At 55.9% G+C, this 13,181-nt stretch overlaps 1 protein-coding gene across 27 annotated transcripts in view; it reads left to right on the top strand.

The window, feature by feature from the left end:
* The window catches only part of CATIP (ciliogenesis associated TTC17 interacting protein), a 169,192-nt gene that overhangs the window by 37,060 nt on the left and 118,951 nt on the right, over positions 1 to 13,181 (top strand). For 14 of the 27 annotated variants that reach the window (XM_029605068.1, XM_029605066.1, XM_029605072.1 and 11 more), the window contains 2 exons: positions 4,738 to 4,812; positions 8,745 to 8,819. The exons of 3 other annotated variants lie outside the window; for them this stretch is intronic. In XM_029605068.1, coding sequence (XP_029460928.1) covers positions 4,738 to 4,812; positions 8,745 to 8,819 — 150 coding nt within the window. The remainder of the gene's footprint in view (positions 1 to 4,737; positions 4,813 to 8,744; positions 8,820 to 13,181) is intronic. 10 more of the 27 variants (XM_029605086.1, XM_029605069.1, XM_029605087.1 and 7 more) reach the window with 2 other exon arrangements.

The raw sequence follows: 13,181 nt of genomic DNA, 5'->3' as shown, positions 1-13,181 counted from the left end.
CCGTGAAATGGCGCGGGAAACGACAGGAGCCTCGGGCCTGCCTCCCGCGCTTTCTCCTCAGCGGATTGATACAGGGGGGGTCCCCTCGGGGGACCCTTGGTCCCCGGGGGTTTCAGAGAATGATTCTTCAGCCTCGGGGTCCTGTTCGGAGGATTTGGCGCTGTTGTTGCGCAAAGTCCTAAAGTGTAAGCGCAGTAAGCGCGGCCGGGGGGGACCCCGCAAGGCCCCCCCCAGGGAAGACGTCATGCAATCCTAAGGGCGCTGCGGAGGGGTCCCAGGGCCCTTCCCAAAGTACGCGGCTTCCTCGTGGCGTCCCACAGGAAGCCGATTCCCCCCCTGGGGTGGACTCTGATTCCCCTGAGAAGCCCCTGAAAGGGGCCGACGGAGATGGGACGGACGAATCCGCTCAGCCAGGCGCCGGAAAGGGATCCCAAGCAGTGGAAGGTGATGATCCCAAGGTGGTCCGGCTCTTCTGCAGGGAGGAACTGCCACCCTTAATTCCGGCCATTCTCCAGGAGCTGGGAATAGAAGCTCCTCCGGTGGTAGTCCGTCAGGAAGCAAACATGGATCCGGTCCTGTTAGGTCTCTCGGGTCCGGCAGTGGCTTTCCCGTTTCATTTCTCCTCGATGAATATTCTGTCCCGGGAATGGGACACCCCGGAGTTAGGTCTGAAGGTCAGTAAGGCCATGGACAAGCTGTACCCGCTTCCGGAGGATGCGCTGGACCTTCTCATATTCCCCAAGGTGGACTCAGCGGTCTCCGCGGTAACAAAGAGATCTACCATTCCGGTCACGGACGCGGCAGCTCTCAAGGACCTTCAGGACAGGAAGCTGGAAGTGCAGCTCAAGAAGATTTCGAGGTTTCCGCGCTGGGAGTGCAGGCCGCCATCTGCACGAATTTCGCTATGCGGGCCAGTCTGCGCTGGGCCCAGGTTCTTCAAGCCAATGCGGATTTATCCGCAGACGAGGCAGCGCAGGCAGATCGTTTGGAAGCTGCAATAGCATATGGCGCGGATGCGCTGCACGATTTGCTGCTCACGTCGGCTAGGTCCATGGTAGCGGCTGTCTCGGCACGCCGATTTTTGTGGTTGCGCAACTGGGCGGCGGATGGTTCTTCCAAGGCTCATTTCAGGGCACTACCATTCAAGGGAATTTGCTGTTTGGCAAGGAATTGGACGAGTTAATGTTTCCCGGGGGGAAAACAGGGCCTTCTAGCTTCCCGAGGATAGATCCTGGGCGAGGTCCTCGTTTTTCGGCCAGATCTCGTTTTCGGGGTCCCAGGAGGTCGCGTCCTCAAAGGTCGTCCGGGCGCTCGTATAGGTCTTCCTCCTCCCGTACTCCGCAGTGGCAGCAACAGTCTCTTCGAGGTAGGCGCTTCGGTAGACAAGGAGGTGCTCTGGCAATCACGGCGCCCAAGTCTTCGCAATGAAAGGGGGTCGGCCCATCTCTCGCCGCAGCCTCGGCACGCCGTTCCCAACGGCGGGGCACGGTTGATGTCATTACGAGAGATGGGCCGGTGTAACGTCGGACCAGTGGGTCCTCACGGTCATAGGGCTCGGCTACGCGTTAGATTTTGCTCATACCCCAGCGGCCAAGTTCCTTGTCTCGCCTTGCAAAGCTCCCGAGAAGAAGGCGGCGGTGCTCGACACCATCCAACGCTTAGAAGGTTTGGAAGCTATTTCCCCAGTCCCGGTCAGCCAACACGGCAAGGGCCGTTGCTCCATCTACTGCATCGTCCCAAGGAAAGACGGCACGTCCAGACCCATTCTGGATCTCAAGGGGTGAACCGATGCCTTCGGGTTCCTCACTTCAAAATGGAGGCGATTCGTTCAGTCATCGCTGCGGTAAGGCCCGGCGAGTTCCTAGCCTCCCGGGATCTCACGGAGGCATATCTTCACATAGGCATTCTTCCATCGTTCCAACGCTTCCTCAGGTTCTGCGTTCTAGGGCGGCATTACCAGTTCCGAGCGCTCCCGTTCGGGCTCGCAACGGCCCCACGTACATTCTCGAAGGTGATGGTCGTGGTGGCGGCGCAGCTGCGCCGAGAAGGTCTCCTGGTCCATCCTTACCCGGACGATTGGTTGATTCGGGCAAAGTCCGAGGATCAGTGTCGGATGGCGGTAGCCAGGGTCCTCCACCTTCTGCAGTCCCTAGGATGGGTGGTCAACTACAGCAAGAGTCATCTGACACCCGCGCGGACCTTGGAATATCTGGGAGCTCTTTCGACACGAAGCAGGGCAAGGTGTTCCTGTCACACGAACGGAGGTGCAAACTGCAAGCTCAAGTATGTCGCTTATTGTCTCTCCGCCAACCGCGGGTCTGCGACTACCTTACGGTTCTAGGGTCTATGGCTTCAACGCTGGCACTGGTTCCCGGGGCATTCGCTCATCTGCGTCCATTACAGTCATCCTTACTATCCCGCTGGAAGCCGGTCTCGGAGGAATTCCATCTACCGCTTCAACTCAAGGGACACGCGAGGTCCATCTACCGCTTCCACTCAAGGGACACGCGAGGTCCAGCCTGCTGGTACATCCCAGGTGTCCTGGTGGCTGGATCCCAAGCATCTGTCATCCGGGGTCTCTCTTCAGGTGCCCAACTGGACAGTGGTGACCACAGATGCCAGCCTCTTCGGTTGGGGAGCGGTCTGCCTGGGGAGCTCGGTCCAAGGCCTATGGTCCGTGTCGCAAGCCCAGTGGTCTATCAATCGCCTAGAGACCAGAGTGGTCCGTCTGGCCCTGCAAGCCTTCCTGCCGTTGCGGCGGGGGAAGGCAGTTCGAGTGTTGCGACCACAGGGGCATACATCAACCGCCAGGGCGGGACAAGGAGCCCCCAGGTGGCGGAGGAGGCTCAGCGCTTGATGGCCTGGTCGGAGCTACATCTCAGCAACATAGCAGCGTCTCACATTGTGGGAGTCGACAACGTGCAGACGGAGTTTCTCAGCCGTCATCGTCTGGATCCCGGAGAGTGGGAGTTGGGGGACGAAGCTTTCTGCTCATTTGCAAAACGTGGGGGGTTCCCCACATGGATCTGATGGCCACGTGGCACAACGCGAAGGCCCCGCGATTTTACAGTCAATGTCGAGAACGGGGGGCAGAAGGCGTCGATGCGTTGGTGCTTCCCTGGCCGACGGATGTGCTGCTCTACGTGTTTCCCCCGTGGCCGATGATCGGCATGATTCTACGGCGCATAGAATTGCACCCGGCCAAGGTAGTCTTGGTGGCACCGGAGTGGCCGCGCCGGCCGTGGTTCGCAGACCTCGCCCAGCTGGCGGTAACGGCGCCCCTTCGGTTTCACGGAATGGCGGGCCTGCTCCTTCAGGGCCCCGTCTGGCATATGTCCGTGTCTGGGTGGTCTTTGAGGACTGGTGCGTGCAGCGTGGGGTGGTCTCCACTTCGGCTTCCGTCTCCGACATTCTGGCGTTCCTCCAGGCTGGTCTGGCCATAGGCCTGGCGTGCAGTTCCCTTGGCGTGCAGTTCCCTTCGGGTTCAAGTGGCAGCGCTCGGTTGTTTGCGGGGTACGGTCCGTGGTACGTCCCTAGCGCTCCACCCGGACATTGCTCGCTTCCTCCGGGGTGCCAAACGCCTTCGTCCTCCCTTGCGTCTTCCTTGTCCGGCTTGGAACCTCAACTGGGTTCTCTCCTCCCTATGCACGGCGCCTATTGAGCTTTTGAAACGCGCGACTCTTAAGGATCTCACTCTTAAGACGGCGTTCTTGGTAGCGATCGCCTCAGCACGGCGTGTTTCCGAGTTGCAGGCCCGGTCCTGTAGTGAACCCCTTTTGCGTATTTCCGATTCCGGAGTTTCTTTGCGCACAGTTCCTTCCTTCCTACCGAAAGTGGTGTCGTCTTTTCATATGAATCAATCGGTGGAACTGCCCGCTTTGGCGGGCGGGGAGTTCTCTGTTCCGGAAGCGAGAGAATTGCGGAAGCTTGACGTGCGGAGGTCCCTCCTCCGATATCTGGAGGTCAGTAATCCTTTTCGGGTCACGGATCATCTGTTTGTCCTGTTCTCTGGTCCTAAGAAAGGGGTGCGGGGAAAACCGCTTCCCGTGGGCCTGAGGGCTCGCTCGACTCGTGCGCAGGCGGCATCTTGAGCGGAGGCTTCTCTGGTATCGCCTCAAGAGATTTGCGGGGCGGCTACCTGGAAGTCGTTACATACCTTTATCAGGCATTACCGGTTGGATGTCCGGGCTACCGATCCCGGGGGATTTGGAGAGAGGGTACTCCGAGCGGGACTCTCTGCTTCCCACCCTCGGTAATTTAGCTCTGGTACATCCCAGGTGTCCTGGACTGATCCTGGTACGTACAGGGAAAGGAAAATTAGTTTCTTACCTGATAATTTTCGTTCCTGTAGTACCAAGGATCAGTCCAGGATCCCGCCCGCAGTGCTGCGCTGAAGTAATGGAGAGTCCGCTCTTTGTTCTGAATTATTTTGTTCCGCTTGTTTAACTCTCTCGGTTGGAGAGTCTGTTTCCAGGAGGGGTGTTTCCCCGTTCTCTTAGCGGTTTCTAGCTAGTTTAGTTCTCTGGTTGTGTTCTACTTTGACATTACGTATGACTGAGGGGCTGTGACTGGCACAGGGGCATATATGCTCCGCCCACAAGTTTTAGTCTGTCTCCATCTACTGGTGCGGAGTCACAACCCAGGTGTCCTGGACTGATCCTTGGTACTACAGGAACGAAAATTATCAGGTAAGAAACTAATTTTCCTTTAGCTCCATTTTCCTTTATTTTGCTCAAGGATCTGAGGAGAAAACTCTGACAATGGCTGAGGAGACCAAACCACCAGAGCCAGAGAAAGTTGGTGAAGATGCTGGTTGGTATCACCAATCTCTGTTCTGTCCTTACAGTCAGCACCTGTTGTTCTAGTACAGAGAGCAAAACAGGACTCCACCAGGGCACCTCACTCCTGCCCTGCCTCACCTGCTATTCCAGTACTGAGAGCCCCACACTCACCTCTGCCAGGGCACCTCACTCCTGCCCTGCCTCACCTGCTATTCCAGTACTGAGACCCTCACACTCACCTCTGCCAATGCACCTCACTCCTGCCCTGCCTCACCTGCTATTCCAGTACTGAGAGCCCCACACTCACCTCTGCCAATGCACCTCACTCCTGCCCTGCCTCACCTGCTATTCCAGTACTGAGACCCTCACACTCACCTCTGCCAATGCACCTCACTCCTGCCCTGCCTCCCCTGCTATTCCAGTACTGAGACCCTCACACTCACCTCTGCCAATGCACCTCACTCCTGCCCTGCCTCACCTGCTATTCCAGTACTGAGAGCCTCACACTCACCTCTGCCAATGCACCTCACTCCTGCCCTGCCTCCCCTGCTATTCCAGTACTGAGACCCTCACACTCACCTCTGCCAATGCACCTCACTCCTGCCCTGCCTCACCTGCTATTCCAGTACTGAGACCCCCACACTCACCTCTGCCAATGCACCTCACTCCTGCCCTGCCTCACCTGCTATTCCAGTACTGAGACCCTCACACCCACCTCTGCCAATGCACCTCACTCCTGCCCTGCCTCACCTGCTATTCCAGTACTGAGACCCTCACACTCACCTCTGCCAATGCACCTCACTCCTGCCCTGCCTCACCTGCTATTCCAGTACTGAGACCCTCACACTCACCTCTGCCAGTGCACCTCACTCCTGCCCTGCCTCACCTGCTGTTCCAGTACTGAGACCCCCCACACTCACCTCTGCCAATGCACCTCACTCCTGCCCTGCCTCACCTGCTATTCCAGTACTGAGACCCCCACACTCACCTCTGCCAATGCACCTCACTCCTGCCCTGCCTCACCTGCTATTCCAGTACTGAGAGCCCCCACACTCACCTCTGCCAATGCACCTCACTCCTGCCCTGCCTCACCTGCTATTCCAGTACTGAGACCCCCACACTCACCTCTGCCAATGCACCTCACTCCTGCCCTGCCTCACCTGCTATTCCAGTACTGAGACCCCCACACTCACCTCTGCCAATGCACCTCACTCCTGCCCTGCCTCACCTGCTATTCCAGTACTGAGAGCCCCCACACTCACCTCTGCCAATGCACCTCACTCCTGCCCTGCCTCACCTGCTATTCCAGTACTGAGAGCCCCACACTCACCTCTGCCAATGCACCTCACTCCTGCCCTGCCTCACCTGCTATTCCAGTACTGAGACCCTCACACTCACCTCTGCCAATGCACCTCACTCCTGCCCTGCAGCACCTCCTGCTATTCCAGTACTGAGACCCTCACACACAGCTCTGCCAATGCACCTCACTCCTGCCCTGCAGCACCTCCTGCTATTCCAGTACTGAGACCCTCACACTCACCTCTGCCAATGCACCTCACTCCTGCCCTGCCTCACCTGCTATTCCAGTACTGAGACCCCACACACAGCTCTACCAACGCACCTCACTCCTGCCCTGCCTCACCTGCTATTCCAGTACTGAGACCCTCACACTCACCTCTGCCAATGCACCTCACTCCTGCCCTGCCTCACCTGCTATTCCAGTACTGAGAGCCCCACACTCACCTCTCCCAATGCACCTCACTCCTGCCCTGCCTCACCTGCTATTCCAGTACTGAGACCCCCACACTCACCTCTGCCAATGCACCTCACTCCTGCCCTGCCTCACCTGCTATTCCAGTACTGAGAGCCTCACACTCACCTCTCCCAATGCACCTCACTCCTGCCCTGCCTCACCTGCTATTCCAGTACTGAGACCCCCACACTCACCTCTGCCAATGCACCTCACTCCTGCCCTGCCTCACCTGCTTTTCCAGTACTGAGACCCTCACACTCACCTCTGCCAATGCACCTCACTCCTGCCCTGCCTCACCTGCTATTCCAGTACTGAGACCCCCCACACTCACCTCTGCCAATGCACCTCACTCCTGCCCTGCCTCACCTGCTATTCCAGTACTGAGACCCCCACACTCACCTCTGCCAATGCACCTCACTCCTGCCCTGCCTCACCTGCTATTCCAGTACTGAGAGCCCCCACACTCACCTCTGCCAATGCACCTCACTCCTGCCCTGCCTCACCTGCTATTCCAGTACTGAGAGCCCCACACTCACCTCTGCCAATGCACCTCACTCCTGCCCTGCCTCAGCTGCTATTCCAGTACTGAGACCCTCACACTCACCTCTGCCAATGCACCTCACTCCTGCCCTGCCTCACCTGCTATTCCAGTACTGAGAGCCCCACACTCACCTCTGCCAATGCACCTCACTCCTGCCCTGCCTCACCTGCTATTCCAGTACTGAGACCCTCACACTCACCTCTGCCAATGCACCTCACTCCTGCTCTGTCTCACCTGCTGTTCCAGTACTGAGACCCCCACACTCACCTCTGCCAATGCACCTCACTCCTGCCCTGCCTCACCTGCTATTCCAGTACTGAGAGCCCCACACTCACCTCTGCCAATGCACCTCACTCCTGCCCTGCCTCACCTGCTATTCCAGTACTGAGACCCCACACTCACCTCTGCCAATGCACCTCACTCCTGCCCTGCCTCACCTGCTGTTCCAGTACTGAGAGCCTCACACTCACCTCTGCCAATGCACCTCACTCCTGCCCTGCCTCACCTGCTATTCCAGTACTGAGAGCCCCACACTCACCTCTGCCAATGCACCTCACTCCTGCCCTGCCTCACCTGCTATTCCAGTACTGAGAGCCCCACACTTACCTCTGCCAATGCACCTCACTCCTGCCCTGCCTCACCTGCCATTCCAGTACTGAGAGCCCCACACTCACCTCTGCCAGGGCACCTCACTCCTGCCCTGCCTCACCTGCTATTCCAGTACTGAGTGCCCCACACTCACCTCTGCCAATGCACCTCACTCCTGCCCTACCTCACCTGTTTTTCCAGTACTGAGACCCCCACACACAGTGCTGCCAATGCATCTCACTCCTGCCCTGCAGCCCTCCACATGCATTTCTGCTAATGCACCTCATTCCTTCCTTGAATCACCCTCTGGTATTCCAATACTGATACCTTCACACACAGCACTGCTAATGCACCATATATATATATATATATATATATATATATATATATATATATATATATATGCACCATACACAAACTAATATATGATAAAGAAGCAGACTGGCTAAACACAGCCTTACGAGTACACGTTCCACAAAGAAACCTCCGCTCAGCAAACAAAGCACTACTAACAATCCCTTCAGTAAAGTCAGCAAAATTAACCCAAGTGAGAGAAAGGGCTTTATCATTGGCTGGGCCCATACTATGGAACACGATGCCCCCTGAACTCAGATTACAGAATAATCTCAAAACTTTTAAGAAAAATCTAAAAACATGGCTCTTTAAAAAAGCCTTCATTAAAGAGTCTGGAGGGTACAGAATGAAAGTACAGGGTAATGCAGATGAGAATGAATTTACTCAATCCTACATTTAAGAAGTAATATCTCAAAGAGATAGTAACTCAATAATATACCTGGACTTGACCAACATTACTCAAATAATGATTTTATTTATGAAATTGTAACCAAACTTTATTGGCACCTGTTAGAATGTACGATATCCTAGATTTATTAACCTTAGTCTATGTGCCTATTTGTAAACTGTTGCGATGGTATATAACTTAGCGACGGTATAGAAAAGTTTTTAAATAAATAAACAAAATTTTGTTGTTTATAAATGAATGAGAATTACTTTGCTATTCCAGTATTGGATCTTCAACATAATGTTCTAATTAGCTCCATTTTCCTTTATTTTGCTCAAGGATCTGAGGAGAAAACTCTGACAATGGCTGAGGAGCCCAAACCACCTGAGCCAGAGAAAGTTGGTGAAGATGCTGGTTGGTATCACCAATCTCTGTTCTGTCCTTACAGTCAGCACCTGTTGTTCTAGTACAGAGTGCAAAACAGGACTCTGCCAGGGCACCTCACTCCTGCCCTGCCTCACCTGCTATTCCAGTACTGAGACCCCCCACACTCACCTCTGCCAATGCACCTCACTCCTGCCCTGCCTCACCTGCTATTCCAGTACTGAGACCCTCACACTCACCTCTGCCAATGCACCTCACTCCTGCCCTGCCTCACCTGCTATTCCAGTACTGAGACCCTCACACTCACCTCTGCCAATGCACCTCACTCCTGCCCTGCCTCACCTGCTATTCCAGTACTGAGACCCTCACACTCACCTCTGCCAATTCACCTCACTCCTGCCCTGCAGCCCTCCACATGCATTTCTGCTAATGCACCTCATTCCTTCCTTGAATCACCCTCTGGTATTCCAATACTGATACCTTCATACACAGCACTGCTAATGCACCACATTCCTGCCCTGAAGACCTCCTGCTATTCCAGTACTGAGACCCCCACACTCACCTCTGCCAATGCACCTCACTCCTGCCCTGCCTCACCTGCTATTCCAGTACTGAGAGCCCCACACTCACCTCTGCCAATGCACCTCACTCCTGCCCTGCCTCACCTGTTTTTCCAGTACTGAGACCCCCACGCTCACCTCTGCCAATGCACCTCACTCCTGCCCTGCAGCCCTCCACATGCATTTCTGCTAATGCACCTCATTCCTTCCTTGAATCACCCTCTGGTATTCCAATACTGATACCTTCATACACAGCACTGCTAATGCACCACATTCCTGCCCTGAAGACCTCCTGCTATTCCAATACTGAGACCCCCCACACTCACCTCTGCCAATGCACCTCACTCCTGCCCTTTAATGAAATGGAGTCCTCAGTCATGAGCACAATCTGGGAATTCAGGGACCGAGAAAAAGAGCAGTGCACCCCCAATCTAGAGAGCATTCTGGGGTAACCTGAGAGCATTACCCGTATGTTAAAGGAACACATCATGTAATAATTTCAGAATGCTTTATGCATATTCTTGTAAATAATGTGCATATTATATATTTGTAAATATTTTGTTGTTTATAAATGAATGAGAATTAGTTTGCTATTCCCTGTACGTACCAGGATCAGTCCAGGACACCTGGGTTGTGACTCCGCACCAGTAGGTGGAGACAGAGCAAGATCTGTCGGGGTGGACTACATATAGTCACGTGCCTCACACAGCCGCTCAGTCTTACTCTGTCTCCAGTAGATGGTGCAGCTGCAGTCACAGCCTCTGGATTCCCTGACTTTTCTGTTAGATAGCAGGGTTAGTGTCGTTTAGTTTAGTTTTAAAAAAAAAAAGAAGAAGTGAAAACTTAGTTTGAAGAAGAAAAGTCCCTGGCTGTCCTGCCTCCCAGAGGGGTTTGAAGGTTCTGAGGGGACCATCCCCCCCTGGTTGAGGCCGCTGCTAGGGTCGAGGACCCGCCAAGAGTTGTAGCAGCGCCGGGGGTGACACCGGGGAGCCCGGTTCACTCACCCCCGCTGGAGCAGGAGCCTTAAGAACAGAGGACAGCGGTTAGTGTATAAAAAAAAAAAAAAAAAAAAGCGGCTGTCTTTTTTTCTGCGCGCCGCTTCTCTCCTTCGCGCCGGCTCTCCGTTCGCTTCGGGTGGGGGGGGGACCGCCTCGACGAGTTCTTCATTTTAATAATTAATTTGGTGTTAGTTTTGATGCGCGCTTCGTTCCTCATGCCGAGGGGGTCCGTCTGCTGCGCATGCGGCTCGGCGCGTGCGCGCCTTTCTCGGGACGGCATTTGTTCGGCGTGTGTTGGTGGAGGCGAGGGACCGTCCGGGGCTGCTCGGGGGGGCCGGTCCCGGGCGGCGCGTTCGCCGCCGCGTGTTGCCGCCGCTGCCGAGAAGCCTGCTGAGCTTTTTCCGCTCAGCGCGGGAGTGGTGGCCATTTTGGCCACAGGCAGGGAGGTCGCGCGGGAGGCAGCAGGAGATGGCGGCCTGCCTCCCGCGCTTTCGCCGCAACAACGGTCCTCAGGGGGAGGCGCCCCGGGGGGAGCGGAGTCGCCAATTGAGCCCAGCGGGGACGAGGCGTCCTCGGCCTCAGAGTCCTCTTTGTCGTCAGATTTTGCGCTTTTACTGCGCAAAGTTTTGAAGTATAAACGTCGCAAGCGCAAACGTGGACACCTGGATGCCGCGAAGGGGTCCGGTAGAGGTTCCGGATCCCGGAAGAGGAAATCCCGGCAGGGTTCCAGCGCCATCCCAGCTAGACTCAAGCGTCCGCGGCGGGGCGTACCGCAGGACACGGACACCGACTCCTCGTCACCTGATGAGGTGGACCCGGCTGAGGAACCCCCGGGGGGGTCGATGCTGGGACGGGAGAGGGCCCCTCCCAGCCTGGTACGGGGAAAGGATCAGCGGCCGTGGAGGGCGATGATCCAAAAGTGGTCCGCCTGTTCCGCAGGGAGGAGCTCTCCCCTCTTATTCCAGCTATTCTCCAGGAGCTGGGGGTGGAAGCTCCGCCGGTGGTCTCTCGCCCGGAAGCCAATATGGATCCAGTCCTGTTGGGGCTTACTGGGCCAGCGGTGGCTTTTCCTTTCCACTTTTCTGCCTCGGATATTTTATTCCGCGAATGGGACACTCCGGAATTGGGCCTGAAGGTGAGCAAGGCCATGGATAAACTTTATCCTTTACCGGAGGACGCGCTTGAACTTCTCCGGTTGCTGAAGGTGGACGCGGCGGTATCCGCAGTCACGAAGCGGTCAACGATTCCGGTCACAGGAGCCACAGCGCTCAGGGACATTCAGGATAGAAAGTTAGAGCTTCAGCTGAAGAAAATCTTTGAGGTCTCGGCACTGGGGGTCCGTGCGGCCATCTGTACTAACTTCGCTATGCGAGCGAGTCTGCGCTGGGCGCAGGTTCTCCAGGCCAATGCAGACCTCTTGGAGGAAGAGGCTACGCAGGCAAACCGTCTGGAGGCAGCGATAGCGTACAGTGCAGATGCTCTCTACGATCTTCTTCGCACTTCGGCCAGGTCCATGGTTTCCGCCGTTTCAGCGCGTCGCCTCCTGTGGCTCCGCAATTGGGCGGCGGATGGGTCGTCCAAGGCTCACCTCGGAGCGCTGCCTTTTAAGGGGAAATTATTGTTTGGCAAAGAGTTAGATGATTTGATGTTATCTCTCCCCCCAGATCTAAGACTAGAACCCAGTCATCAAGAGTTCAAAAAAAGACTGAAGACCTGGCTTTTCCAACAAGCCTTCCCAGATTCTCAATGATACTTAGACAAGAGGACTTCCTAAATAATAGTATCCCTAAATTATCGACATCTCACCAATTCCTACTATCAGGACTCCACAACTGCTCAATCAATTTTTGAATCCATAAGTTCACTATATTACTCTTATTGTATCTATATTGTTAGGATTCAAAGGTGGATCCTTAGGCCGACCGTCGTTGAGCAACGGTCGGGAGGCAGATACGCACAGCCTGTAGATAGAGCTTCGCCTGGAAACCCGTGACGCCCCCAGAGGAGCTGTGGACGCCCGGGTCGCTAGGGCTTAGGTGGCTTCACCCTGGAAGTCCGAGGTCCCCCCAGGAGGAGCCCGTAGGGACCCGGACCGCTGGGACTTAGGCGAAAGACTAGCGTAGAAGAAAACCTGGAACCGGAGTGAAGGCAGAAGAGAAATGAAGACGAACCGGAGTCGTGGCTGGCAGCAGGAAACACAAACGAGAAGGCAGTCCGAGGTCGGGGCAGGCAGCTGGAAACACAAGCGATGAACAATCCGGGGTCAAAAGCAGGAAACAAGAATCAGGATCAGGAACGCTGAAACTGGCAAGCAGGAACAGGAGCACCTGGAACTGCAACTAACTCACTAAGTGACCTCGTTGCAAGGCAATGTAGGAAGGAGTGAAGGCGACTTAAATCCCCCGCCGGTGCTGACGTCAGACAGGGAGTGGTTCAGCACATCCGGGTGCTGGACCGTCAAAAGCCGGCCCCTCGCGCGCGCGCGCGCGTTCCCCTTCGGGGGCGGAGTCATCTCCCGAGCTCGGCGGCGTCCTCCACGAGGAAGGGTCACCGCCATGCGGCCAGGCCGGCCCTGGCTCCCGCGGTTTGCGGCAGACCCCCGGACCCAGCTGAGGAGGTAGGAGCCCGGTCGCTGACTCGGCGACCGCGGCGATAACAGTACCCCCCTTCTTACGCCCCCTCCGCAGAGGTCCCGGCTTTCCGGGATTGTCCAGATGGAATTGGTTTAGCAGTGATTTGTCCAAGATGTTCCGAGCCGGCTCCCAAGAATTCTCCTCGGGACCGCAACCCTCCCAAGCCAAGAGGTATTCCCAACGACGGCCGTGGAAGCGGGT

The sequence above is a fragment of the Rhinatrema bivittatum genome, chromosome 6 (assembly GCF_901001135.1).
Source record: "Rhinatrema bivittatum chromosome 6, aRhiBiv1.1, whole genome shotgun sequence".
NCBI lineage: Eukaryota > Metazoa > Chordata > Amphibia > Gymnophiona > Rhinatrematidae > Rhinatrema > Rhinatrema bivittatum.
Note: the sequence above shows the minus strand (reverse complement) of the source record. Positions and strands in the feature narration are given on the sequence as shown.